Below are 27,384 nucleotides of genomic sequence, written 5' to 3' on the forward strand. Positions count from 1 at the left end.
GCAAAAATTATTAAAAATTCTTACGGGAGCCGCTTTGAACAGTTGTACACAATCACCAGCAATGCTTTAGTCCAAAGAAAACAATTGAAATCTTAAAGTTTAGGTCAGAAACAAATGGAAGCTATTTCACACGTGAAAAAAATTCTCAAAATGGGAATTTGCAACAAACTTTTCCTTGCACGATTTTTGCGATAACGGGAAAATCGCAGTGTTCTGACATACGTGGGTTCTATGGATAGCTTTTGAAGTTAGGTTCAAGTAGGGGTTGAAATTTAGTTTTTATCACAAAAACTGAGTGATTTATAGAGGTTTTAGTAGAGGTCAGTTTTCAAAAATATAGGCGCGGATTTGGACAGAGGGTTTAGTGTGAAATCAGAAAAATATTGACTATAGACTACAGCATCCAAGCTAAGCCACCAGGACGGCACAGGTAAGAGTCAGGAGTGATTTGCGACTCAGTCCTGGTTCCTCGCTGTCCACCTTGGAGCGCTAGGCTGGTCACTCGAATGAAATTAATAGAACAAAGTTGACAAAGATGACTAGGAAAAAGGATACTTTTACAGATAGACATAATAAGATTTCGCTACGGATTCAGACCATGTTACTGGTTATAGAAGTAAGGATAGTTCAGAGGTTAGGAGGGGACAAGATAATGCACGGGAATCAACAGTTTCTAGCTTCATGTTAATACTCAAAATACAAAATGGATTTAACATTTTGGACCGTCAGGATTCAGGACCGTCAGGATTCTGGACCATTGAATCAGATCTATCAGGGACTGACAGCTGGACACATCGGACTGGACATAGTCAGCAAGGTGCTCTGGTCACAGCATGCCACAGGACTGGACGGGATCTGCCCTTCTTGGTTCTAAGGATATTTCAATTCGCAGACAAGCATTAACAGCACGCCAGGCTGTATTATGATGCTTCCCCAAGGCTTTTGGGGACTAGCTGAGAATGGTTCAGCTATGCAATAGGCCTTTGCTTTGCCAAGTTTGTGGAGTCTGGAACAAGGAAGATGTAGATTTCAGCAGCAGGGCGCTCCGCCAGCATCAGGAAAGTGAGTGGGTCTGCCTGTCTTTATGTGCTGTCAGCTGTCTCTATTTATGCTCTAAAATGACATAAAGGGGTGTGTGGGCCAGCTTAGCTAAGCTTGCCCCTTTGAGCTGGGATAGGGTCAACACTTCATCTCCGCCTTGCATTTTGGGTGATTGGATCAAGGCCGGCTGATGTCACATTTTATGATTGGCTTTGCAGTCCTCAGAGACCTCCCTTTAGCCACTGGTCTTAAAATCAGATTTTACACTAAACACACATTTCTACATTAGTCACCTTTATATAAATCACACTCAAAGATGCCATATTTTGTGAAGCATCTTTTCATCAAAATCTCGCAGCTGTAGAATCTTGTCTTAACTTTCCACAGAATTTTGTCCTTTTCGCTATGCACAGTTTTCCAAATTGCAACTTTCCACAAATGTGTGTGTTTAACATAGGGATAGGCGTGTACATTTTCACAATTCTAACAGTAATACATTTTGCATAAAATCACATATATTGCCATTCCTGTCCAGAACATGTCATACAGTTCTGCCGCCTCTTCACACATGCAGCCAGAAATTAAATTAACAACTCTGTCATTTTTATATTTTTCACCATTTTGAATAGCAAGTTGTAAGTCTTTTAAAATGTGTTCTTTGTTCATGTTTTGCAACAGATAGTTGCTTGGCTCTGCCTCTTTTTGTCTCCCTGCAGTCCAAGTCATCCCACTCCTGGCTTGGTCCTTCCAGAGGCCATTTATGACCCCTTTTCACACTTCCAATTTCAAGGGCTGCAACTTTGTCATTGTTCCTTTGCCTTCTGTAGACAAGATGCTGCTCTAACCTGCGAATAACACCTCCCGCGAGTTTCTGTTTAAAGGAAGGCCCCCCCTTCTGGGAGAAAAACCTGCTCTTCTGGTTTTTTACATCTTCAGCCAAGCTGATTAACTTTCAAACACAGCAAAATCCACATTTGTTGCATCAAATACAAATATATTTCTTTCTTGGCCTTAAAATCTGTGGAATCAAAAACACAATTAAAATCTGTATTCCTTTTTGGCAACAATCCTTTTTCTGTTTGCTAATCCAGAAGGTTTTTGAATTCTAGCTCACTTTTAAAGTTTCATCAGTCTCCTCTGACAGCTGTCATTCAGGTAGCCCAGGGTACTGCACCCAGATTTTGACATAGTTTTCAGACTTTGTATGTTTCACAATGCTTCATTTGATACATGAATTTTAGCACCAGTCAAGATTTTAATTGTTGAAAAGTGTTGTGTTATAGGCTTTTTGGAGTTTTAGCAACAAAGCAACTGACTTTTGTAGGCACATTTTGGGGTTTCCTTTGCAAAGTGCTGCTTCTCTGTCTGCACTCTGTTTGCTGGTCATGGACCCACTGGCACATTTATGCAGGGTGTGCTCTATTCTACTGCACATGCACCATGGGTGGCAGGTTGTGCATCCCTCTTTTTGTGTGCGGAAGCACACGGTTTTGGTAGGTTTTTGTAGTTTTTTTTGGCACGCACAAGGGTTTTGCCGCCATTGTTGCTGTTTCGTGCCCCATAACTGGCATGGTGATTACGCATAGCACAGAGGAGTGGGTCAAGTCATCCCACACTTGCAAGTGTACACTCATTTGAGTGTGTTCACCCATACTCCTCCATCACAGGGTTCCAATAGCACCAGGCTGCACTCTCCTCAGAGCTGTATCACGCTGCAGAGAGCAGACAGGAATTCTGCATGGACGGCTCCTGTAAAACCACTCGGAAATATGCATTTTTTGGGACTGATCACTGTAGGTGGGTGTGACCCCTCCAGAGAAGCGGCCTGGACACCTCTGCAGGCACAGGCGTCGGTATTATGTCGGGAGTCACCAAATGAAGGCACGCCCCTAAACGCGCACACCAGATAAAATACAGCCTGCTAGGGAAAAAAGGCCCAAGAAACTCTTGCAAGAATAACAAGTTATATTTCTACAAAAATAGGTGTGTCAGCAAAGAGCTCTGCTGTCATGGAATGTTCTGGTGATAAAGGGTACACGCAGAAGCCCAAAAGGAGACACAGGGCCTCATTACACGGTAGGCAGTAAGGGTTTACCGGTACCGGTATTTTACCGGTACCGGTATTTTACCGGTACCGTTAAATCCTTACCGCCTTACTACGAGGTCCCTTTGCGGGTTGGGGAATTTAACGCCTGCTGTTTGCAGGCGTTAAAAACCAATCCGCAAAGGGACCCAGCGAGCTTATTACGGTACCGCAATTTGCGGTGCCGTAATTAGCGCCTTCCCCATTCCCATTATGCCTTATGGGGCAAAAATGGGAATGGGGAAGGGCAATGGTGGAATGGGGAATTACCGCCCCGCCAACCTTGGAATGGGGCGGTAATTCCCCTTTCCACCAAGGCGGTGTCGGTATTTTACCGTCATGAACCATGGCGCTAATTGCGCCATGGTTCTCCGCCATCCGTGTAATGAGGCCCAAAGTGTCATAGATTATGTCATAACATATAGTGGAAACCAGCGTGGCTGGTTGGTGCGACCAAATACAAGGTCGACCTTTTCCATAGGGGATTCCAGGCCGTTGGTCCCAGCCTAGTCTGTCTGTCTTACATCACATGGGGTCTGCTGGGCTCATCATCTCCAGGTAACCAAGGCCAAAGAAGCAATTAGTTACATTTGCAAATAGTGCTACTCTATCATTATACAGTGCAACTGGCATGCTCAAAGACTGGCACAGGAGGTCACAGTGACACACACATATTTCACCCAGCCTGATCATGTCTCTCTGCCTCGAAGGCTTCCGCCCTCACTTTTGAACTAAAATGTATCCCTCCCTGTACCTCGCCTTACAAATCATGTCATTATGAAATAAAGGTGGAACGACCGTGCTCTTAGATCTTTTATGGTTGGTTGGTTGGTTGGTTTATGGTCAGTGGTCTGGGGTCAGCTGGTATCTCGGAATTCAGGGATCTTGGGACTGGGCAGTTGCAGGGGCTATAACTCGTAGTTGGCTGTGTGGTGGTCGGAGGTCTGCTCTGGCCTGTTTGTGATAACACATACACCAAGGCGCCAGTACTTTCTTGGTGCCTTGTAGGGCACATTCCTTCTTAGAACAACATATTTTCAACATATTTAGAACAAAGAAGGGTTTCTGTGAAAGTTAACAGCATGGGCCTCTCTCATCAGTGCTTGAGCCTGTTCGAATTTTCCCTTCAGGCTTGTGGCCTGTGTCCAACACACTAAATATTGCATGGCTGTGCAAGGACCTATGCTTCGACCATGGCTACTCAATATCTGCAAAATGGTGCATACTTATATGCATGCTCTATAGCTAAATGTCTGAATTGCGTACAATATTATGATCTTGTGGGGGTACTTTTGGATGCCCCCCTGGGCTCTTACAGGTCTTGAAATGGGTCTTGCCTCACCCTAAAGTGCCTAAGGGAGTGGGATGGGTTTGCTACCTTCCCTACACGGCGAAGAAGACAACATGGGGATTGTGGCATTTCAGCCATGATTATACCCTTGAAACCAAATTGTTGAAGCAGAATTTCCATTAGTTCTGAATCCGGCAACAATCTTGTGCAGCATCCCAAAGGAAGCTGCATACTTCATGGTAATAGACTTGAAGAATGCCTTCTTTTAAATACCACTACGCGAAAGTCACAGGATTTACCATCCTTCCTATAAAGAAAACAGAAGTGGAAACATAGAAGGTTACCAGAAGGGTACTTCGAGTCCCCTTCCATTTTTACTAGGGTCCACCAGATGAACATAGCAACATACAGATGGTGAGCATAGTCATACAATATGTGGATGACAGCTTAATTTCTAGCAAGACAGAAGAGCAGTGTAGAAACCATTCAGTGTATCTGCTAACAGTGTTAACAGAAAAGAGTTATAAAGGCAAGGCAAAACTACAATATTGCCACATAGGGCAGTTAATATCACCAGAGGGACGAAAGGTAACTCAAGAAAAGGCAGAGGTGATCCACAGAATGACATTGCCAAAGACAGTGAGGGAGATACAGCAGTTTCTGGGCCTTTGCAATTACTGCAAAGCTTGGGTACTTGACTATAGTACATACACAAGACCATTATTGAACGTGCTTAAGGAGGCACAGAAAGGGAACGGTGAGTTGGAGTGGACACATGAAATGACAAAGGCTTTTGAGGAGCTGAAGTAAGCAATATGCATGCCACAAATACTAGGGATCCCACATTATCTGGACACATTTTATTTGTTCTCGCACTCCAATCGAGTAGTGATGACTGCAGTACTAACACAGAAGACCACTTTAGGGCATAAGCCATTAGCATAGTGGGCAAATAGAACCAGTAATGAGGAGACATTACCCTTGTGAGCAGGCTCTGACTACTGCCGCGTTCTTGGTACAGAATTCAGTGAATATTATCATGGAGTGCAGCACCATGCTGTACGTGGAGCATGCCCTATGTGCAATGCTCAAGAAGCATATAAGTATGTTAACCTCCAAGAGAGCTTCTGGAAACAAGGTGATTATATTGAATCCAGCAATCAAGGAAGTGAGATACAGGATTGTCAATTTGGCGACATTTGTTGCCGAACCAATAGAAGAAGGGGACTATGTACACAACTGTACTAATTACGTGGAACACTATGACGACATTCCTAAGGTGGAGGAGAAGCCACTTGACGGGGTAGAAGTGTTTCATATTTACGGGTCGTGGACAATAGAGCAGGCGACAGGAGAAAGGCATACAGGGAGGGCAGTAGTAAGGCTAAAGGCCGACGGCAAAGCAAAAGTAGTAGCAAGCACCACATTGCCAACACATTTCTCAGCACATGCGGCAAAATCGGTAGCACTCATATTGGCATTAGACGCTTTCAGGGACCAGCAAATTACGGTGTATTCAGATTTGCCCTATGTGATGTCTACAGTACACTATGGGCTGTCATGGTAGAAGAGGAGGTGCTTTAGACGTGCTGATGACACAGCAGTGCAGCATGCGCCCCTATTGCGTAGGCTCATAGACGCGCTCCAAGTTCCACCAGAGGTAGCGGTCGTGAAGTGCCAGGCCCACACGAGGGGGGAAGACTTTGGCTCCTGGGGCAATGAAGCAGCAAACATGGAATCAAGGCATGCAGCATATTTCCCAGTAATAACAGACTTTAATATCGCATCAAACACACATAGTGTGTCTACATTTGTAAGTGGTTTCAACCCAGCACTCCAACTAAGTCAATGCCTAGCATGAGATGCTCAGCTGTAACCCTTAATTATATATTTTTGTGTCAAAAGTTATTTTATTTCTGAACGATGTACCCTTATGTCACGCCCCTCTCTTTGAATCCCCCCCGGTCTCACTGAACCAAGAAGAAGGTTGTTTTGCAAATTTAAAAGATGTATTTGATGGATTTGAACAATATATATATCACACTTTTATGAATTATGAACAATATCTGGAGATCACACTATTAATAATTATACATTGATCAGCGTTCGGTAATATTACAGCAATCAACAATCTCTTTAATCAATAGGAGTATGGATGAAAAGAATAAGTAGCATAGAGTAAACTTTGTGTGGGCTCAATGAAATGCAATGATATGAGATTAATGCAACACAAAAATAAAACTGGATATGAATTCAATCAAATGCAATATAATCACTCTTTCCCCCTGATAGTACTCAATCCCCCCTTAATATACAGTATGAAGAGATGGAATGAGGGAACACAGGTTTCAGGAATATACAATCAACAAATGCAGTCTCACTCCCAATTCCCCAGGCAAGCTTAGAGAGAAACAGGAATGATTTTAAAACAGGTCAATTGCTTTGAATGTGGCTTTGAATGAAAGGGAAAAATGCTAAAAATTACTTTACTTCACTAAATAGGATACAGAACTAGTGGGATCTGCTTTGGATAGCTTCAGGAAAACACTAGCAACGATGATAGGATAACTAACAGATAGGAAACCGAATTCAGAAGTTAAATGCAAGAAAAAGCTGTTTTATATGGAATGAAATTGAGCCAATTGCAGAATCACTGCAAACTTTTCAGCGGGCGAGAAATGCGATTGCAGCAAAACTATAAGGAGTTTGAATGCGGTTTTGGATTCGTTTGAAAGCGGAGGATGTTAGCTTCAAAATGACACATTTCGTTCCTAGCATGTACAGTTCAGAAGTTACAGAGGTTTTAGTGAAGGTCGATTTTTCAGAAAAGAGTCAAGATTTCAAATGAGAGATGCGCTGTTGAAGATTACAAACAAGGATTTCTTAACACTAAGGGAGGCTATAAAGATGCGAGATACCACCGGTACAGCCACCAGTCCAGAGGCACCTCTGTCTGATCTTTGTCCGCTGCGACACTTGCCTTTCTTCAGCAACTATATTAGCGCAAAGATGATTTATCACTACAATTATCACAGGATTATATGGATGAAAGAAGGATTCAGGACAGACAAAAGAGATTCTACAATGCAGTTCTGGATATGTTGGAATGAGTTGGATAGGATTACTTAAGGTTAAGAGGTTGGCTTTGGACAATTCTATGCTAAATACTCACAACTATGGTTTCGGAATATGCCCATCAGGGATCTGGTCAAGGGTTTGGACTAGAATCTGCTCGCCACTGGACAGGATTCAGGCACCCGGTTCTGCACGCAGCAAGGCACTGGGTCTCAGCACGGCTTCTTGGACTGGATCTGACGGGTTGTTTCTGGGTTACAGTTCTGCTCTACTGCTTTGGATCTGTGGGTTCTAGCAAGGTTCTTGACAAGAAGCAGAAAAACAGCACATCCAGACTGTTGAATTGGTTGTGCCCCTTGGAAGTCTGGGGTCAGAATCAGGTTGCAAGATTTTAAAGGCCAGCTGAGAAGGGTTCAGCTTTGGATTGGGCCTTCTGCTTTCAGAGTTCTGGAGTCTTGATCTGGGTTCTGGAGTCTTGGTCTGGGTTCTTCCTGCAGAGTGCTCCGCCAGTAAAATCAGTTGATGGGTGAATGTGTGCATCTCTCTAGGTCCTCAACAGTCCCTATGTATCTATTTTCCAAAGGGGTGGGGAGGCTGATTATACTAAGCCCACCCTCTAAGAAACAGATTGGTCAAAGTATGCCCTCTCTCCTGATTTGAGAAGGAAACAGTGTGTCATGATGTGTCATGTTTATGGTCCAGGAAGAAAACCTTCCCCTTTGTTTCTGTATCGATATCTATTTTTCATAAAAAGCATATTTCTAATATCACTAACTTACTAATACTACATATTTACATCCCAAATTAAATAAAGCACGTTTCTGTTCAAGTCCCATCTTCTTAAGAGTTTCGGTTCACAAATGACAGTGTTTCGCACTTTTAGTCGGTTACCCAGTGTCAGATCTGTACAACTTTTTCTACATACTTGCGCATAACATCTGGGCATATTCCTGTACATTTTCATATTCCTAACATTATCACAATCGCTACAATCTTAACATTTTTGTGGTTCAGTCTCTGAACATCGCACAAATTCCAGAGTAGTTTCTACTTGTGAGCAACATTTTCATTTTAACAATCTATAAATTCCAGATTTTTCCAAGTTTAGCACAGTTTTCTATAAGTCTTCTTCTCAAACATATATTCTCTTCAGTTCCAGATCCACATTTCAGTCTGGCTCCGCCTCCAAGGCTTGGCTGAGCCAGAGATGCAACCTGAGCTTGTTCCTGCCAGCAGCTGGTTTCTATTGACGCCCGAATTAACATTTTCTTTTCAGTCAAGGGAGCCTTTTGTCTCCTAGCAGAGCAACAGGCCAAAGTCCCCCACCCAGTTCCTTTCACACCTCCATGCCAGTTTCTCAGCAGAGCAGGGGGGAAGATTCCTTTGTTGGGTAGAAGGTGTGGAATGTCTTTGAAGCTCAGTGTGGCTGGCTTTAACTTACTTTAGAAACAATGTTTAAAATAGTCTTTCAGTAAAATACAATTTACATTTTTACAAATATATCCACAAATCTCTTAATGCCAGCCTTTTTAAAATATAGTTTTGAATTGTATCCACCTCTATTGCTTTTGATAGGAGTTCTTTTCCATACTTAGATTTGAATGTAGAAGTTTAAAATGACAGGTTAAGTAAAAGCCAGCTTCTGACAAAGGCGAGCGGTGGTACTTCAGCCATTTTTAACATATTTTTCCAAGCAAGCGTCTTTAAATGTGGATTTTCTTCTGATAAAATATGTTTCTGCTGACATTGTGCTTAGACGGATTCTTTCCATAAAGTGATGTTTAACACCCAAAAAGGATGTTGGATCTTTTGTGATGTTTGAGAACCATTATTTTTGCACTTTTATCAGCCAAGGAAAAACAGATTTTTAAAACAGTTTGTGTTTCCCTTGCAAGGCAGCATTGCTTTTTCAATTAGTTTCATGTTACTCTGTGGATAGCCCAATGATAGGTTTTGGCAGTGGTCTTCTGTGTTACCACTGCCATAGGCAAAAGTGGATTGGCGGCCTATTTTTCCGGTTTTCCTGCACACTTCTGGGCAGTTTTTAGCGCGCATAATGCTTTCCGTCGGCCATTGTGATGTTTCTGATGCAAGCAGCGCACAGTACTGTTGCAGGGCATAGACTAGTGGGTTAAAACATCCCACAATAGGCATGTGTGTAATATGGTTTTAAGTGAAGGCTATAATGCATTCTGATTTGCTTCAAGGACCTGTAAGAATGTATTGTATTTTCCCTTGTTTCCCTCCATCTTTGAAATGCTTTGAAACACATTGTGCATAGGCGCTATACAAATAAACAATCAATCAATCAGCCACACAAATAATGGAATTTCAAGGAAGGGCCCCAAAGGAGGAGAAGGATTTATGGGTATCGAGGTGATGTTCAATATCTCCTTCAGATGCCTTATTGCAACAGGAGAGCACAGGCAAGGTAGTACTCCCAACATAATAGTTGCAGATTGTGCTCAAGCAACGGCATCACCGTACCCACATGGGCAAAGAGGTACTTGTTGCTCACATATGTGAAGACCTGTTTTGTCCTAACATGATGGAAAATGAGACCATGTTTATAGGTCACTGCATAACATGTAAGAAGTACATTGCTGGACATACTTTACGTGTAGTGAGAGGAGCCATACCATGCCCAATAGGACCCTTCCACACCTCCATATTGACTATGACGACATGATCCAGGTATGTAAAGGATACCGCTACATGATAGTGGTTGTGTGCCATGCTCCTGATGGATCAAGGCTGGCCCCTTTTCACACCCAGATGCCCTTAGGGTGGCCCCATTCCTTCTCTGGGATTTATTCCCAAGATGGGGTGGGTGAGGTCCTGCGATGTGACAATGGACCTCATTTTGTAAATGAGACTTTTAAGCATATCACAACTCTGCTGGGGAAACAGCAAACATTCTCCTGTGCCTATCACCCGCAAGTGAATGAGGTATGTGAGCTCTTTAATGGCCTGCTCGAAGAAAAAATTGCCAAAATAAAAGCAACTCTGGTGAAGGATTGGCTCTATTGTGTAGCCCTGGCCCTGTTCGCATTGTGCAATCAGCGCGGATCCAACCACCATTTAACATCCCATGAGGTGGTAACAGGACGGCGCATGCACTACCCCTGGCTCCTCCCACTAGGGAATTAACAGATACAAATGCAACATCAAATGTGCTTGGAGATGAGATGTATGAATATGTGGCTTGTCTGATGGCAAGTGCATCTTTTATTTCTCGCCAACTGCAGACTCAGGGGAAGAGGTTGAAGAACAGCGAGGAATACACCAGCAAAACGGCAAGCGACACATTTAAGCATCCGTTACTTTATCCTGGAGACAGCATTTTACTCAGGAACTTTGTACGTCACTGGTTTAAAGCCAGGTTCGAGGGACCTTTTACCATAGAGCAATCTACAGAGCATGCTGTCAAACTAGTAGGAAAGAAAAGCTGGAACTACATCAGAGACGTCAAGCCCTGTCAAGGGGAGACCTCTTCCCGGTTGAGAGATGACCCTTTGATGCAGGAAAAAGACAAAGACAAGGGAGAAGAACCGCAACCATTAATGACTAGATCTAGAACAAGATCATTAGGGATCATCATTAGTGCAGACACCTAGACTAGGCGCATGGTCTCTGCTTACACCAGGCATTCATTGAGAAAGTAAGGAATATTTGAGCCACATGATCTTTAATGGACATTATACTTTCCAGGACCAATTCGTACAGTTTGTAGTACAGAGACAGAAGGAGTGGATGCTCCCTCCACAATTGTTTTTCCATGCTTTTTTGCTCTGTATAGCCCAGACGTAACCACAGTTGACTCATGGAGACCGATTTGTAATCATCTTGCTCAGTGATACCAGAATACGTATAGTGTGGGAGAGATTGTTTTTCACAGCACTTGCCCAATACTGATGGCGTAGGGCTTAAAACAACTTAGACTAACACGATCATAACGCATTTCTTAGTATTTTCAGGTGAGTTGCACAAGCACTTGAATCAACGCAAAGAAGCACCCACGACAACAACATGGTGGTTGTAATTTGTAATATTGTGATCCTATTTTGTGTCTTCTGCTGTCTCTACCTCTTTACACTGCTTGTTATAAGAAGATTATTGATCGCAATTGCACAAGCTTTGACCCTTAATAACGTGACCCTGGTCCGTGCTGTTATGGGAACCATGTCTGGGCAGACAGCGAACACTGCTGAAACAGCAAAAAGAGTTAGGCGTAGTACAGGAATAGATTTTAAGGTATATTCCTACATAACTGATTTGGCACATATATCGAATAACATGTGGAATAGCCACATGACCATGGTGGGGAAACAAATGATGAAAGAGAGCTGTTGTGTCTGCTCTCTCATCCCCTATGCCACAAGTGCATCCAGAATATTCGTAGCAACTGAAATCCCAGTGGCAAGAGCACAATGCCTGATGCATTTATCGCTATGAACCATGAGAGGTGGATTTCAAGGGAAACATGCTGATGGATGTCGAAAAAGTTGTTCCCGTACAAAGAGAATTACACAAAGACCAAGGAAATGTTAGATGATTGATAAAACACAGATAAAAGCATAGAGTACATATGGAGCGTCTGCATAAAGGGGGGGGTGCAGACAGTGACACAGAAGGAGTTCCAATGTCCCAAGACAGGACCTGCAGAGATAAGAGGGATGCCTGGATGTTGGGAAAGACCACAGAAGCTGGTGTATGGACAAGTATACACAGCAGATGAATTGAAAGAATGAGTTGTTGAGAGCAAAGACTGTGTGCTTCTAACAGTTCCAGTAGAAATAGTACAGCAAGAAAATGATAAGTGCCTCAAAGAGTGGGAAGCAAGAGCAAAACTGCTCACATGGGTAAAAAACAAAGCAGGGCCAATGCCCATCATACCGCTCAAGGGAGCAGCTCTATGTTTCTAGAATGATGTCAAGGTAGAGGTTGGAGAGAATGAAGGGTGTGAGCAGATTTTGAGAATACCATGTATGAAGGTCGGGACAGCAGTACTCCTGGATCACTATTGGGATTTTGGTTCAAAGGCATACACAAAGCTGCGACTTAACTGGGGAGGAGTATGCTCGCTGGCACATCTGAATACTCCAGCATTGGCAGTGCCCCAGAAGGATATACAAGTTGAAGGGTTCCCTAAAATTGACAATAACAAAAGGAAGGTGAGATTTGCAGAACTGATCAGAATGAAGAGGGGGAACTATGCCTCAGCAGGCATGGAGCAGGCATTGGATGCAGTGCCACCAGAACACAGACTGTTAAGCAGAACTGAAATGTTCTTTCCATCCATCGTTCCAGGAGTGCAAGCAAACATGAATGCCAAATGGCTCCATATTAAAAGGTTGGAACTGATGCAGACAAACTCAACCATGAAAGGTTTCAACGCCATCAAGGAGGAGCTGAGAGCAGTGAGATTGATGGCCCTCCAGAACAGATCCGTACTGGATCTCTTCACAGCCATGGAGGGAGGCGTTTGCACCTAGATTGGATCTTCTTACATACATTAATTCCTGAAAATGACGAAGGCAATGGGATGCTGACAGAGGCCATCACCAGACTCTCTGAACTTGATATGACATGATATGTCATTTATAACACGCCTATTCAAAAGTGTTTCAAGGCGCGACGAGGCAAGGGAGGAGGAACAGATGGAATTCAGACAGCGATCCTACTAGGCCAAGTGTCATTGAGATCGCACAAGTGCATGTGAAGGGGGAAGAGGAATGTGTGGGGGTTAGGGGGAGGAGACAGTGCAGTACATGGGATAATAGAATAAATAACAATAAGTAAAAGTAAGGTCAGCAGGTGGCAAGTGCAATGGTAAGTGCAGGCATTGGGTGGCAAGTGCTGGTAGTGGGACTCTAAGGATACAGAAAACAGTCCCGAAGTGCGGGGGATGTTAGGAAGGCAGTGCAGGTGTGCGACTGGTGGGAGGGAACCTGGGCTCGAGATCAGAGGGTGGCCAGGTAACCAGTGCAGAATCAGCCAGGAAGTCAGCAGGGAAGAGGATGAGAAAAAGCAAAGGTAAAGAGAAAGGTTTTGAGGTGCTTCCGGAACCGGAGATGATTCTCCTCAGGCTTCAGGGAGGCAGGGAGGCCCCAGCTGAAGAAAGAGATCTACCACCAATGCGTTACTTGGAGAAGCAACTAACCCTGAGGGAGTTGGAGGTGGAATAGTGAAGAGCTTGGTAAGGAAGATATTTAGGAAGAAAGAGTTGAAGGTATTGAGGCCCCAAACCCCAGAAGGCCTTGTGGACAATGCAGAGGGTTTTGTATTTAATCTTTGCAGCCATGCGAGCCATTGCAGCGATTTCAGTCCTGGAGAAATACGATCTCTGGGCTTGAGGCCAAGGACAAGTCTTGCAGTCCTGTTCTGGATGAGTTGCAGAGGGCTGAGAGTAGAAGCAGGTAGATTTAGAAAGAGGCTGTTGCAGTAGTCCAGCCTAGAGAGAACCAGAGCTCTGGAGACAGTGAGCTTCTGGGGGAAGGAGACAAAAGGAAGAATACCTATGAGGAGGTGCAGCTGGTATTGTGACTTCTTAGAGACATTGGGGATGTGAGGAGAGAAGGAGAGTGTGGAGTCGAAGATGACCTCGAGGTTTTTAGCCTCGCAAGTGGGAGCAGGAAGAGGGCCGAGAGAGGCTAGGCCAGAGAGTGACAGGAAAGGAGGGTGTGGGTGTGCCGATGAGGAGAATCTCGGTTTTACTGGCATTAAGGCAGAGATCATTGCGGCACACCACTCCTAGATGGCAGATAGACAGTCAGAGATGAGAGAGGGAGAGGAGGTGGCTGAGGGTAGCCTGAAAATGACCTGAGTGTCATCCACATAGCACTGGAACTTGGGGCAAAGCACTGCAATGTTGTGGGCAAGAAGTGCCAGATATTGGTTGAAAAGCCAGGGAGATAGGTTAGACCCCTGGGGAACACCACAGGTAGAGATAAAGATAGAGGAGAGGAAGGACCCAAGTTGAACCTGGGAGGGTCTATCAGAGATGAAAGAAGTCAGCCATGCTAGGGCCTGACCAGTAATCCCTTGGCTATCACAAAGACAGTTGAGCAGGATGGCATGGCTGACTGTGTCAAAGGCAGAAGAGAGATCAAGTAAGATGAGGATACAGGGGGTGTTGGAATCGAGGTTGGAGAGCAGGTCTTCACACGAAGATGGAGGCGGAAACGAAAAATGTTGGGAAAGATGATGGTTGGCTGTCTTACATATTCTCATGGACACCAACGTGGATGGCCAATGGACTAAAAGTACTAGCAACATTAATATTAGTGTTCTGATAGTTTGTGTAATCAAGATAATAATTAGACAGTGTAGGAATACAACTGAAAAGACTTTAGGGATGAAGGTGCTAATAGATAGAGAGACTGGAGACTGAAGACCTCAAAGAAACAAGGACGCAGAATGCACTGAAGATGCATCTAGTACAGTGTCCACTGTCCCCGACAGGAGCAGCATTCCAGTAGCCATACAACACTCGTGACTGCTGGGGGTGATGGGTCAGGTGCAATTCAGATGGAAACTGCAGCTATGTTACATGGAGCCTAGATGACCATGCCATATTCTCTGGACATCTTGAAGGGATAACAAAGGTCTGGCTCCCAAAACTGCAGATAACCAAAGAAATTGGTATGGATGGTGTGGTCAGCAGGTCAGCCAGAGGGGGGATTGTAGATGGGGGACCAAATCTGGCCCTCATGCACCCTACACGATCCTCAACATGAAGGCAGAGAAACTATAAATGTGCCTCACTTCGGGGCCCATCACCGAAAACTTCAACGTATCGCAGGTGTGAGAAACGTTATTCACTCAGACAACTGCTCAGACCATACACAAGCGATAACTTGGACAATATGCAATTGATTTTTCATCGAGCAAGTCAACTCAAAAACAGAAATCAATGACGTCACCACTGACATCACAACATAACCCTTTTAGATGGGAAGAACATATGTATCTTTTCATGAAGTTACACAAACATGCACTAGTTTATTACATAGAGACACAAAGCACATGCTTATGACCCATGTAGGTAGGAGGACAGTGAGGTATACACATTGTTGTGTTCATATTTTTTGCTAAAGCTGAAGCCACAATATGCAAAGAGTTCATATAGGCTTCAAGAACAATGATAGGCTGACACATTCGCCATAGGCAGAGGCCCACAGAACCAAGGCACTCAGCCAAGGACAAAAGGAGAAGGAAAAGTTCCAGTTACCAACACAATAGGCCACCTGCAGAAAGTCAGGCTAAAATCCACATAATTACAGGCGAGAGGGCTGTATGTCGTCGTCCAAACACACATGACCCAGCTGAACAAGGCAATGCTCATTCAACCAAGGCAGACACAGCGAACCGTTCCCATCAAACCAAGTGAGAAGTAGATACAAGTGTTGCAACTGGATGTTTTACTGAATGCACTCTCACAGGCTTAGGCGATCAGAGAAGGGCAACATTAAGGAACACTTTGCACCTCCATGTTCATTCCCATTGCCTTGAAAAGGTACACTCAGTCTGGTAACTGTGCAGGGGCTCAGTGATGAAAGGACACACTTCAACCAATCCAGGTTCGACGTTCACGGGGGGTCGGGCTGTTATGTTGCAAGGGCCAATAGTATCTCTGCAACCCTACATTGTAGACTGATTCTCTATATGTAACCGGCACAAGCTGACCAATGTAATCGGCTGAGGTTTGTGGGACAGAACATGAGATTGTGACATCACAATTTCACAAAACCAAGCGACACAGGCTCAAAAGTCGAGAGCTCCTGAGGATGTTTGTTTTATGGTGTGATTCATGTCTATTTTGATTGTTAATAAAAGACAGTATCTTTGCCCCATGGCTGAGTCTTCCGTTCTTGTGGCAGGGGACGGTTTGATGGGTCCAAGTGTTCTCTGCTGGTAATCAGGGTGAAGGATTGAAACCCCCGCCAACCTTAACATTTTGTATTTAATATCTTTGATAAAGCAAGCATGATAAGTGTCATTATGTAGCAAGACTGGAATTTTGGTGCATTAAGTTTGGAAAGGTTTTCATACTGTGGAATGAATTTTTAATGGTAAAACCAAGTGGAGCATGTTCTTACGTGGGGATACTGCCATATGTTGGCAGAACAAGTATGGACATGTTTTCTTATAGTATCACTAATTGCATTATGTGCAAAGCAAACATGAGAATGTTCTTATATGGAAACTACTAGTGTATATTGGTGCAGCCAGGATGGAAATGTATGGGCACAGACAGTATGACATTTTTTTATACTGGCACATATTATAGACAAAGGAATCATGAAAAATGTGTTGGAGAAATGCTCCTGTGCACTGTGGGTGACTTGCATCTATTGGATTTTTTTCATGAGTTACCCTACAAAACCAATTGCGAACTGTTTGGGTTTTTACCCAATTTTTTTAAATTGTGTGCTCTAAAATGCTCCCTGTTAACCCATTATTTTAAAATGTTTCAAAGGGGGAGAAGCCCCAAGAATCCCATTTTGTTTGGTTTGGTTCCCTCACTATGCTCGGTCGATACGGCATACCTGGGAGAAATATTTACACTGCAATACTTAAACGATTCACTAGCTGCCACTGGAGGTTGTGGATCCGAAGCACCCTGAGCTCTGCATGTGTGTGTGTAATCTTCTAGATGTGAAATGTAAGAGGCATTGTGGAATTTGTGTCAAGAGGCATGGCCATAAGCATGCATTGTGGGCGTGTATTGGACAGAGGCTGAGTATGTCAGTTGCAGTTAGAGATGTGAGATGGTGATGTTCAAAGTCTGGGAAGATGCTCTTTTTGGTTTGCAATTGTGTGTGGTGAGTAAGGTGGAGAGAAATTGAGGGTTAGTCAAAAGTTGGGCAGTGTTCTCTGGGTAGGTAGTTATTTCAAATGATTGGTCTTTCTGTGGTTGCATTATGGTGTAAGGTGTTTTGGCTTTAGTAATTGATGCTTGAATGTGCCCTTTATTTAGGTTTAGATAGTCTGGGTTGCAGGGAAGGCAGTTTCTCAGAATTTTGGTAGTGCCTCAATGTGATCTCTTTACATCATTATAGTTTCCTGAATTCCAAATGTTATGTTCTAGGCAGATGGACGGGATCCAGTATGCCATTCCCTTAGGTTGTGTCTGCGTATGAAAGTTCAAAAATTCAAAAGTGTTGTTACCACTGTTTGATGGGTGTAGATTTAATTTTTTTTATACATTGAAGAGCAATGTTTTTAGACTTTTCCTGAATCAGGTGGCCCTGTACTTTGTAGATTTCCATTGGTTAGCACTTTCCTGTGCCTGGCCACCATACTGGACAACACAGAGCCTCTGTATCTTGTTTTAAAAATGTGTTTGGTTCCTAATGGTATGTTGCTTCAAGATTTTAGGACTCTAGTTTGTTGTTAGAGTGAGATTTTATTTGGATGAACTTGGCTCCTTCACCTTCAAATTCTCTGTGGGGGATGCAGAGACCTTGATCTAGATCCTTTTTTTGATTGGGCACCAGGGAATGTTCTGAGAGCCAGTTTTATGTATGCCCTCTGGTTGAGTCATAGTAGCTGCTGTGGTTTGTATGCGTTTATTTTTTTTTTTGAGGTAGACCAGCAGACATAGGTAAATGAAATTTGCATAGTCAATACATGAAGGAGTCAGAGAGATGATGGCCAGTGCTCTGTGTGCATAGGCAAGCAAGTGTATAATCCATTGGATAGAGAGGAGATGGTAGACCTTTTACTACTATGTTCGCTTGGGCTTCCAGCGTTAACCCAAAGCATGCCCATTTTCCTAGGTTCTTGATCACTTTAGATGATTTGGGGCAGTTACCTATTTCCAAAGGGCATGGTAGAGGTGTTTCAGATGAGGTGTGAGGTGAGACTATTCTTATTTTGGTATTGTCTGGGTGGAGGTTGAGGTAGGGGACCATCATTAATGCACTTATTTGTGTGAGCAGTTTCTGAGAATGGTGTTTCTGTTGTTGGTATTTTTGCATATCATTTCTATGTCATCTGCATAATTGTAATAGGTGGACCCATACGATTTGATGAGCTTCATCAGAGGGGTCATGTAGATGTTGAAAAGGGGCAGTGAGGGGCTTGATCACGGTGGACCCCACATGTAATGGGTTCTATGTTGAAACTGAAAAGAGGGAGGCAGCTAATTTCTGTTCTGTCCATTAAGCATGATCTGATCCATTGTAGAGTTATGGCATGCAGCTTCTTCAAGCCTTCTAATTAGTTTGCTATGATTAACAGTGCTGAGGTGATGTTGTAATCTGCTAAGATTATGAGGTCATCACAAGTTGACACAAATAACTATTTGGTGTCATTCATAGTTCTAAAACTGATTTATGTGTGATCTAGTAAGTTATTAAACTCTATATGTTCCAAGTCCTTGCTAGTACAGTATCCTCGAGATATGGTGAAAGTTTGAGTGGTGTTTTCGGTCCACAGCATTGTTTTTAGAATCGGTCTTACATAGGCTTTCTTGAAAGCTTTTGTTACAGTCCTGGTTTCATGAGCTGTGCATTAATTTGCCAGTAATTCCTTGTTAAGGATTTCTTTGTATATGTTGGGAGGGCAGGGATCAATCAGAGGGCTGGTTTTGTTGTTAAGTTGCACCAATTATTTGTAAGTGTAGTTCTGATACTGATTTTAAGATGTTGGTGGGGTTGAAGGCTGAATGTCATTGTATGGGATTTGAATGTTGCTTCTAACTACAATTGTTATTTCAGCATTGCTGGCTTGCTGTATGTTTCATACTTTGCTTATGAAAGGGGGCATCTCAGCTAAATGATTTGGTTAAGTTCTTTCTCTAGATGATGAAGGATTTCTGCTGTGTAGCGACGGATCATTCTTTGGTAGTTGACCTTGTATTGTGGATTGTAGTGTTTCCTTCATGTTTTTTCATGCATTCGATTTTTGTGTTTTTTTGTGTTCTCAGGTGGGATGTGAAGCATCTACATGAAGTATTTTTTTCTGAGGTGATGTGCCTTAGTGGGTGAGGATGAATAGTGCTTTGGTATCCAGTTTTCCATTAGTTCTAAAGTTCCTTCCAGTAGTAAGTATTCCAGTTTGTTGGGCTTGGTCTCCTTCATAAAATTTCCAAGTTCCTCCAGTTTTTGAGTTCTCCAACTTCTATTGGTGGGTTGCTAGTTCTTGTGAGTCCAGTGTTGGTGCATTGGCACCAACCAAGTTAAAAGAATCATTAGATGATCGATCCATAATATCTGAATGGTGAGGGACGTGTGTGCCACTCCTTTAGCCATTTGTCTGAGGTGAAAGCTGCCCAAATAGGCACTAAAATAGGTCTGTTCTGATTCTGTGTGCTCCTTGAGCCACATTTTGAAGTGTCCGAAGACTATTAGATGTTTGTGTTGAAGCACAAGGTTAGCAATTATGTATGTAAAGTTGTTTTTTTTAAAGGGTGGTCTGCATGATGGTGGATCTGTAAATAAGTAGGAAGTAGAGGTTGGTATGGTGGTTGAATGTGGGGTGGACGAGATGTCCTGAATAGTTTGGGAAGTCCATGTGGTGCAGAGTCAAAATGTTGAGGTATGCCGTGTGCACCTTCGTGATACCTTCTTCTCTTGTCCAGTTGACTTGGATGAGATGGACGCTGGTGGGGATGGATTTGTGTGCTACTACCTTCTATTCACCTAACAGTCAGGTTTCTGTTATAAAGTGCATATCTGTTCCTCCTTCATTAAGAACTTCTTGAATGCCCATTCAACACTTCATTGGTGATGAAATGAGTATATAGGTTGAGACTTCTTCTGAAGAGCATGTGGTCTTGGGCATCTGTGCTGTGATGAGGTGGGGCATCATTCTGAAGGTGGTGTAAAATGTGTATTCTTGAGTTTGCTGCTGTAAGGTTGACTCTGGGGGGGGGGGTTGCAAGGTTCCGGTTCTTGTCCTCAAGGATATATTTTCCTGAGTGGTTTCTCATTCTCTGCACCTTGAAGGGCATGGGGCGTGTTGGTAGTTAGAGAGGTAGCATGAAACAAAGTGTATTTTGGATCTGGCTTGTAGCCTTTCTCTGCCAGGGGCAAGTGGGCCAGAGTCACTTGGTGTTATATAGCTGAGCCAGTCTGTGGATGGTTTGACATCTTTTGTAGTATTGTTTTTCGCAACTCTAGGTTACTTACCTTCTCACGCAGCTGTCCTTTCTTGGGTGTCTCATTATCATTGCACAATTTCATACACGTATGTCAATTAAACTTAAAAAGCTGATGCGGGCAATCATTTACGATTGTGGGGTTCCTCTTACCTTAAGGTGCCTGGGCATATGGAAGAACAAAATACACTGCAGCACGCTTTTACTCTAAGAAAGTCTGAAATGGTGGTGTAGTATGTTTAGTCTTGGTATTTAGAAATAGCTATATGTGAAACACAAGAGGGCACAATATACAGCAATGCAATGTCTATATGTAAACACAAAAGAATGGAAGCTAGAAAGATATAGCATGCCCTTCCAAAGACAGTTAGCAGTTTACAGAATGTAAAGCAATGCATGGTCTTCGGTTCTGGGATCTAGTTGTGGGAAACACAGAGCACAGTGTATTCTATTAGGAGGAGTTTTAGGCAACTTTGCATTTTGAAAACTTTCAATTATGCTTAAGTGAAGCACAGCGCATACCAACAACTCCATCCGTGATATTAAGTTTCAAATATAATGCAACACTGTACCTATTTTGAAAATCAGGTTTTCCACATGTAAAGGACGGCACATTTCACTTGCAAGATCTATATATTTTGTTTTACAAAAAGATCTCCGGCATGTGATAAAATTGGCTAATTGAAACAGTTTCTCAGCTACACAGTATTTGGAAAAAATGTTGGAGAAAAGGAAAATCTTTGCAAGTTTGCACGGTCCCTAACGAGTAAACTTGTCAAAGCACGAAGTGGCATGCTGTTCGAATAACGAAAATTTGCTGGGAATTATTTTTCAACGTTTGAGCAGAACAATTCCGATTATACCTGGTCAACGAGCAAATTGCAAAACTCTTGCAGAAGAACTATGAGCCGTGCAGGAATTCTGTAAAACTTGGAGTGGCTCCAGATCAGGCAGATGGTGTGAAACAAAGGGGTAATTAAAACATTGATCCGCGGGAATTCGGTCTCCTGGAGAAACTCAATATGGCGCCTCAGCGGCCTCAGGTGCAGCTCGACATCTCTGGCTTCGACGAGTGCTTTAAGAAAAACAACGTGAAAAACACATGTAATTGCCAAACCTGGATACCTGGTGGTGCACATTGTTAAACGTATAGCGTGCAACAGGATATGCAAATGGCAAGAGTTCAAACTCTTGTCATCTTAAAAGCAAAGACAAAAGAGAGGTTGAGAAAGGTGGTTCTATTGTCCCCCGCCACCCATCAACAGACGCAGGTGCATGTGCAAATGGGGTGTTTCTGAGGAGAAGGTTTGGAAGATGGATGATAAAGAAACATTGAACACTTCCAACACAAAATCATTAGAAGTAAGACCAGCTTTCACTGGGCCCCTTTCCTTAAAGAGAGGCATGAACTCAGCCACCAGGACGGCCTAAAACAATCCGGGGTGAACATGCCAGTGTACATTTAAGGAACGTTGCACCAAGGTGAAAAGTAGCATAGACCCCACCGTTCTTTAAAGTGACTTATCAAAGAAAGTATATCAGTGTGTCAGACATATCCGATGTGTCCATTCATCTCTGCTTTAAATTTAAATGTCGCTGACAGGGCACCATTTGTTGACAGAGGGTGGACCTCAAGAGAAAATGGAGTTTAAATAAATAGGCCATGGGTGGCAAGAGCCAAACAATAGGGAAAGGGAATCACAGAAAATTACTGTTATTACATTGTGGATTTATTTTCCCCTATTCAATAAATGGACACATTGACCAAATGCAGATTTAAAATGAAAGGGGAAATCTTAATTGTGATGATGTCAGAATAAATATTACACCCTAGTATCGTTCTTTTCAATTAAACGTTATGCATATGTGTGGGGTCTTAAAGTCAACAAATGTGGTTAATACAACAAAACACTTTCTGATTTCTACACACTTGAGGGAAAAAGAAATCGATGCATGAAGCTGCATGGTGAGAGTTTCCTACCCTACCTACAATGAGTAATTATGAAATGATCATCCAGACACATTGTAATTGGTCATCACTGGACGAAGTGTAGTACTTATAGGATTAAAATGGATCATAATGGCATCTGGCAAAATTGAGTTCCTTGACTAACAGCACCTTCAATAGAATAGACAGCAACATCAAACATTTAGGTCTATCATTCTAGGAACAACGAGATTTAGTATGATGATGTATTTCTCAAGGCAGCTGTATACTAGGAATATTACCAAAGCAAATGTGTATTTCTCAAGAAGCTAAACTACGGGTGCATATATTCACAACTGCATACAACTAGAGCAGCCCTCAGATGGTCAGTGTCCTTGAACTCACAGGTGCAAGAGCAGTACACTATAGAGAGTGTGACCCTAACCAGCCCCAATAATTCAACCTTGAAGGAACCTTACATTCCAACTATTACTTCAGTTTCCACTGCATGGAGGACAAGCAGAGATAACCTTAAAAAAAATAGAATCGTAGATGTGTATGAACAACAGGAACATTGCAGTTCCTAGTCATAACCAGACAATGTACTGGGTGTTTACGTCAATATAAAATTGAAACCACCCATCTATCAAACAAAGGGGGGTCTGGGAATATCTCTACCAGCACGAACACAGCCCAATGACCTGTTCTTGGGTGAATAACCCCTGGGAGAGACTCTACCAAGTCTTTAGCTCACTGTCCTTTTCACAGAGAAGAAATTTCCCCGCATATCAGCCTTTGTCCTGCCCAGGGGCAGTCCAGCGCCGAAATGCTAGGCAATTCTCCTCTGAACAAGAGTACCATCAGTAACCCCATACACGTGTTTCAGCCTTGTTGGGCATCATCAGTGAGGTGAAACTGTTGCCTCTCTAAGAACAGTGAGCAAGGGGTCCACGTCTGGATTGCCCTGTTAACTTAGGGTGAAACCCAAAGTTAATGTATGCAAACAAAGGGGGGTCTGGGAATCTCTCTACCAGCACGAACACAGCCCAATGACCTGTTCTTGGGTGAATAACCCCTGGGAGAGACTCTACCAAGTCTTTAGCTCACTGTCCCTTTCACAGAGAAGAAATTTCCCCGCATATCAGCCTTTGTCCTGCCCAGGGGCAGTCCAGCGCCGAAATGCTAGGCAATTCTCCTCTGAACAAGAGTACCATCAGTAACCCCATACACGTGTTTCAGCCTTGTTGGGCATCATCAGTGAGGTGAAACTGTTGCCTCTCTAAGAACAGTGAGCAAGGGGTCCACGTCTGGATTGCCCTGTTAACTTAGGGTGAAACCCAAAGTTAATGTATGCAAAGAAAGGGGGGTCTGGGAATCTCTCTACCAGCACAAACACAGGTCGAGTCTCTCCCAGGGGTTATTCACCAAGAACAGGTCATTGGGCTGTGTTCGTGCTGGTAGAGGGATTCCCAGACCCCCCTTTGTTTTGCATTCATTAACTTTGGGTTTCACCCTAAGTTAACAGGACGATCCAGACGTGGACCCCTTGCTCACTGTTCTTAGAGAGGCACCAGTTGCACCTCACTGATGATGCCCAACAAGGCTGAAACACGTTATGGGGTTACTGATGGTACTCTTGTTCAGAGGAGAATTGCCTAGCATTTCGGCGCTGGACTGCCCCTGGGCAGGACAAAGGCTGATATGCAGGTAAATTTCTTCTCTGTGAAAGGGACAGTGAGCTAAAGACTTGGTCGAGTCTCTCCCAGGGGTTATTCACCCAAGAACAGGTCATTGGGCTGTGTTTGTGCTGGTAGAGAGATTCCCAGACCCCCCTTTGTTTTGCATTAATTAACTTTGGGTTTCACCCTAAGTTAACAGGACGATCCAGACGTGGACCCCTTGCTCACTGTTCTTAGAGAGGCACCAGTTTCACCTCACTGATGATGCCCAACAAGGCTGAAACACGTGTATGGGGTTACTGATGGTACTCTTGTTCAGAGGAGAATTGCCTAGCATTTCGGCGCTGGACTGCCCCTGGGCAGGACAAAGGCTGATATGCAGGGAAATTTCTTCTCTGTGAAAGGGACAGTGAGCTAAAGACTTGGTCGAGTCTCTCCCGGGGGTTATTCACCCAAGAACAGGTCATTGGGCTGTGTTCGTGCTGGTAGAGAGATTCCCAGACCCCCCTTTGTTTTGCATTAATTAACTTTGGGTTTCACCCTAAGTTAACAGGACGATCCAGACGTGGACCCCTTGCTCACTGTTCTTAGAGAGGCACCAGTTTCACCTCACTGATGATGCCCAACAAGGCTGAAACACGTGTATGGGGTTACTGATGGTACTCTTGTTCAAAGGAGAATTGCCTAGCATTTCGGCGCTGGACTGCCCCTGGGCAGGACAAAGGCTGATATGCAGGGAAATTTCTTCTCTGTGAAAGGGACAGTGAGCTAAAGACTTGGTCGAGTCTCTCCCAGGGGTTATTCACCCAAGAACAGGTCATTGGGCTGTGTTCGTGCTGGTAGAGAGATTCCCAGACCCCCCTTTGTTTTGCATTAATTAACTTTGGGTTTCACCCTAAGTTAACAGGACGATCCAGACGTGGACCCCTTGCTCACTGTTCTTAGAGAGGCACCAGTTTCACCTCACTGATAATGCCCAACAAGGCTGAAACACGTGTATGGGGTTACTGATGGTACTCTTGTTCAGAGGAGAATTGCCTAGCATTTCGGCGCTGGACTGCCCCTGGGCAGGACAAAGGCTGATATGCAGGGAAATGTCTTCTCTGTGAAAGGGACAGTGAGCTTAAGACTTGGTCGAGTCTCTCCCAGGGGTTATTCACCCAAGAACAGGTCATTGGGCTGTGTTCGTGCTGGTAGAGAGATTCCCAGACCCCCCTTTGTTTTGCATTAATTAACTTTGGGTTTCACCCTAAGTTAACAGGACGATCCAGACGTGGACCCCTTGCTCACTGTTCTTAGAGAGGCACCAGTTTCACCTCACTGATAATGCCCAACAAGGCTGAAACACGTGTATGGGGTTACTGATGGTACTCTTGTTCAGAGGAGAATTGCCTAGCATTTCGGCGCTGGACTGCCCCTGGGCAGGACAAAGGCTGATATGCAGGGAAATGTCTTCTCTGTGAAAGGGACAGTGAGCTTAAGACTTGGTCGAGTCTCTCCCAGGGGTTATTCACCCAAGAACAGGTCATTGGGCTGTGTTCGTGCTGGTAGAGAGATTCCCAGACCCCCCTTTGTTTTGCATTAATTAACTTTGGGTTTCACCCTAAGTTAACAGGACAATCCAGACGTGGACCCCTTGCTCACTGTTCTTAGAGAGGCACCAGTTTCACCTCACTGATGATGCCCAAGAAGGCTGAAACACGTGTATGGGGTTACTGATGGTACTCTTGTTCAGAGGAGAATTGCCTAGCATTTCGGCGCTGGACTGCCCCTGGGCAGGACAAAGGCTGATATGCAGGGAAATTTCTTCTCTGTGAAAGGGACAGTGAGCTAAAGACTTGGTCGAGTCTCTCCCAGGGGTTATTCACCCAAGAACAGGTCATTGGGCTGTGTTCGTGCTGGTAGAGAGATTCCCAGACCCCCCTTTGTTTTGCATTAATTAACTTTGGGTTTCACCCTAAGTTAACAGGACGATCCAGACGTGGACCCCTTGCTCACTGTTCTTAGAGAGGCACCAGTTTCACCTCACTGATAATGCCCAACAAGGCTGAAACACGTGTATGGGGTTACTGATGGTACTCTTGTTCAGAGGAGAATTGCCTAGCATTTCGGCGCTGGACTGCCCTGGGCAGAACAAAGGCTGATATGCAGGGAAATTTCTTCTCTGTGAAAGGGACAGTGAGCTTAAGACTTGGTCGAGTCTCTCCCAGGGGTTATTCACCCAAGAACAGGTCATTGGGCTGTGTTCGTGCTGGTAGAGAGATTCCCAGACCCCCCTTTGTTTTGCATTAATTAACTTTGGGTTTCACCCTAAGTTAACAGGACGATCCAGACGTGGACCCCTTGCTCACTGTTCTTAGAGAGGCACCAGTTTCACCTAACTGATGATGCCCAAGAAGGCTGAAACACGTGTATGGGGTTACTGATGGTACTCTTGTTCAGAGGAGAATTGCCTAGCATTTCGGCGCTGGACTGCCCCTGGGCAGGACAAAGGCTGATATGCAGGGAAATTTCTTCTCTGTGAAAGGGACAGTGAGCTAAAGACTTGGTCGAGTCTCTCACAGGGGTTATTCACCCAAGAACAGGTCATTGGGCTGTGTTCGTGCTGGTAGAGAGATTCCCAGACCCCCCTTTGTTTTGCATTAATTAACTTTGGGTTTCACCCTAAGTTAACAGGACGATCCAGACGTGAACCCCTTGCTCACTGTTCTTATAGAGGCACCAGTTTCACCTCACTGATGATGCCCAACAAGGCTGAAACACGTGTATGGGGTTACTGATGGTACTCTTGTTCAGAGGAGAATTGCCTAGCATTTCGGCGCTGGACTGCCCCTGGGCAGGACAAAGGCTGATATGCAGGGAAATTTCTTCTCTGTGAAAGGGACAGTGAGCTAAAGACTTGGTCGAGTCTCTCCCGGGGGTTATTCACCCAAGAACAGGTCATTGGGCTGTGTTCGTGCTGGTAGAGAGATTCCCAGACCCCCCTTTGTTTTGCATTAATTAACTTTGGGTTTCACCCTAAGTTAACAGGACGATCCAGACGTGGACCCCTTGCTCACTGTTCTTAGAGAGGCACCAGTTTCACCTCACTGATGATGCCCAACAAGGCTGAAACACGTGTATGGGGTTACTGATGGTACTCTTGTTCAAAGGAGAATTGCCTAGCATTTCGGCGCTGGA

At 44.0% G+C, this 27,384-nt stretch overlaps 1 protein-coding gene across 1 annotated transcript in view; it reads right to left on the reverse strand.

The window, feature by feature from the left end:
* DNAH11 (dynein axonemal heavy chain 11) overlaps positions 1-27,384 on the reverse strand; it is a 4,227,155-nt gene that overhangs the window by 3,638,543 nt on the left and 561,228 nt on the right. The window contains exon 6 of the mRNA XM_069648254.1: positions 21,462-21,673. Coding sequence (XP_069504355.1) covers positions 21,462-21,673 — 212 coding nt within the window. The remainder of the gene's footprint in view (positions 1-21,461; positions 21,674-27,384) is intronic.

Source organism: Ambystoma mexicanum, chromosome 2q, assembly GCF_040938575.1.
Source record: "Ambystoma mexicanum isolate Mex_15411 chromosome 2q, UKY_AmexF1_1, whole genome shotgun sequence".
Lineage (NCBI taxonomy): Eukaryota > Metazoa > Chordata > Amphibia > Caudata > Ambystomatidae > Ambystoma > Ambystoma mexicanum.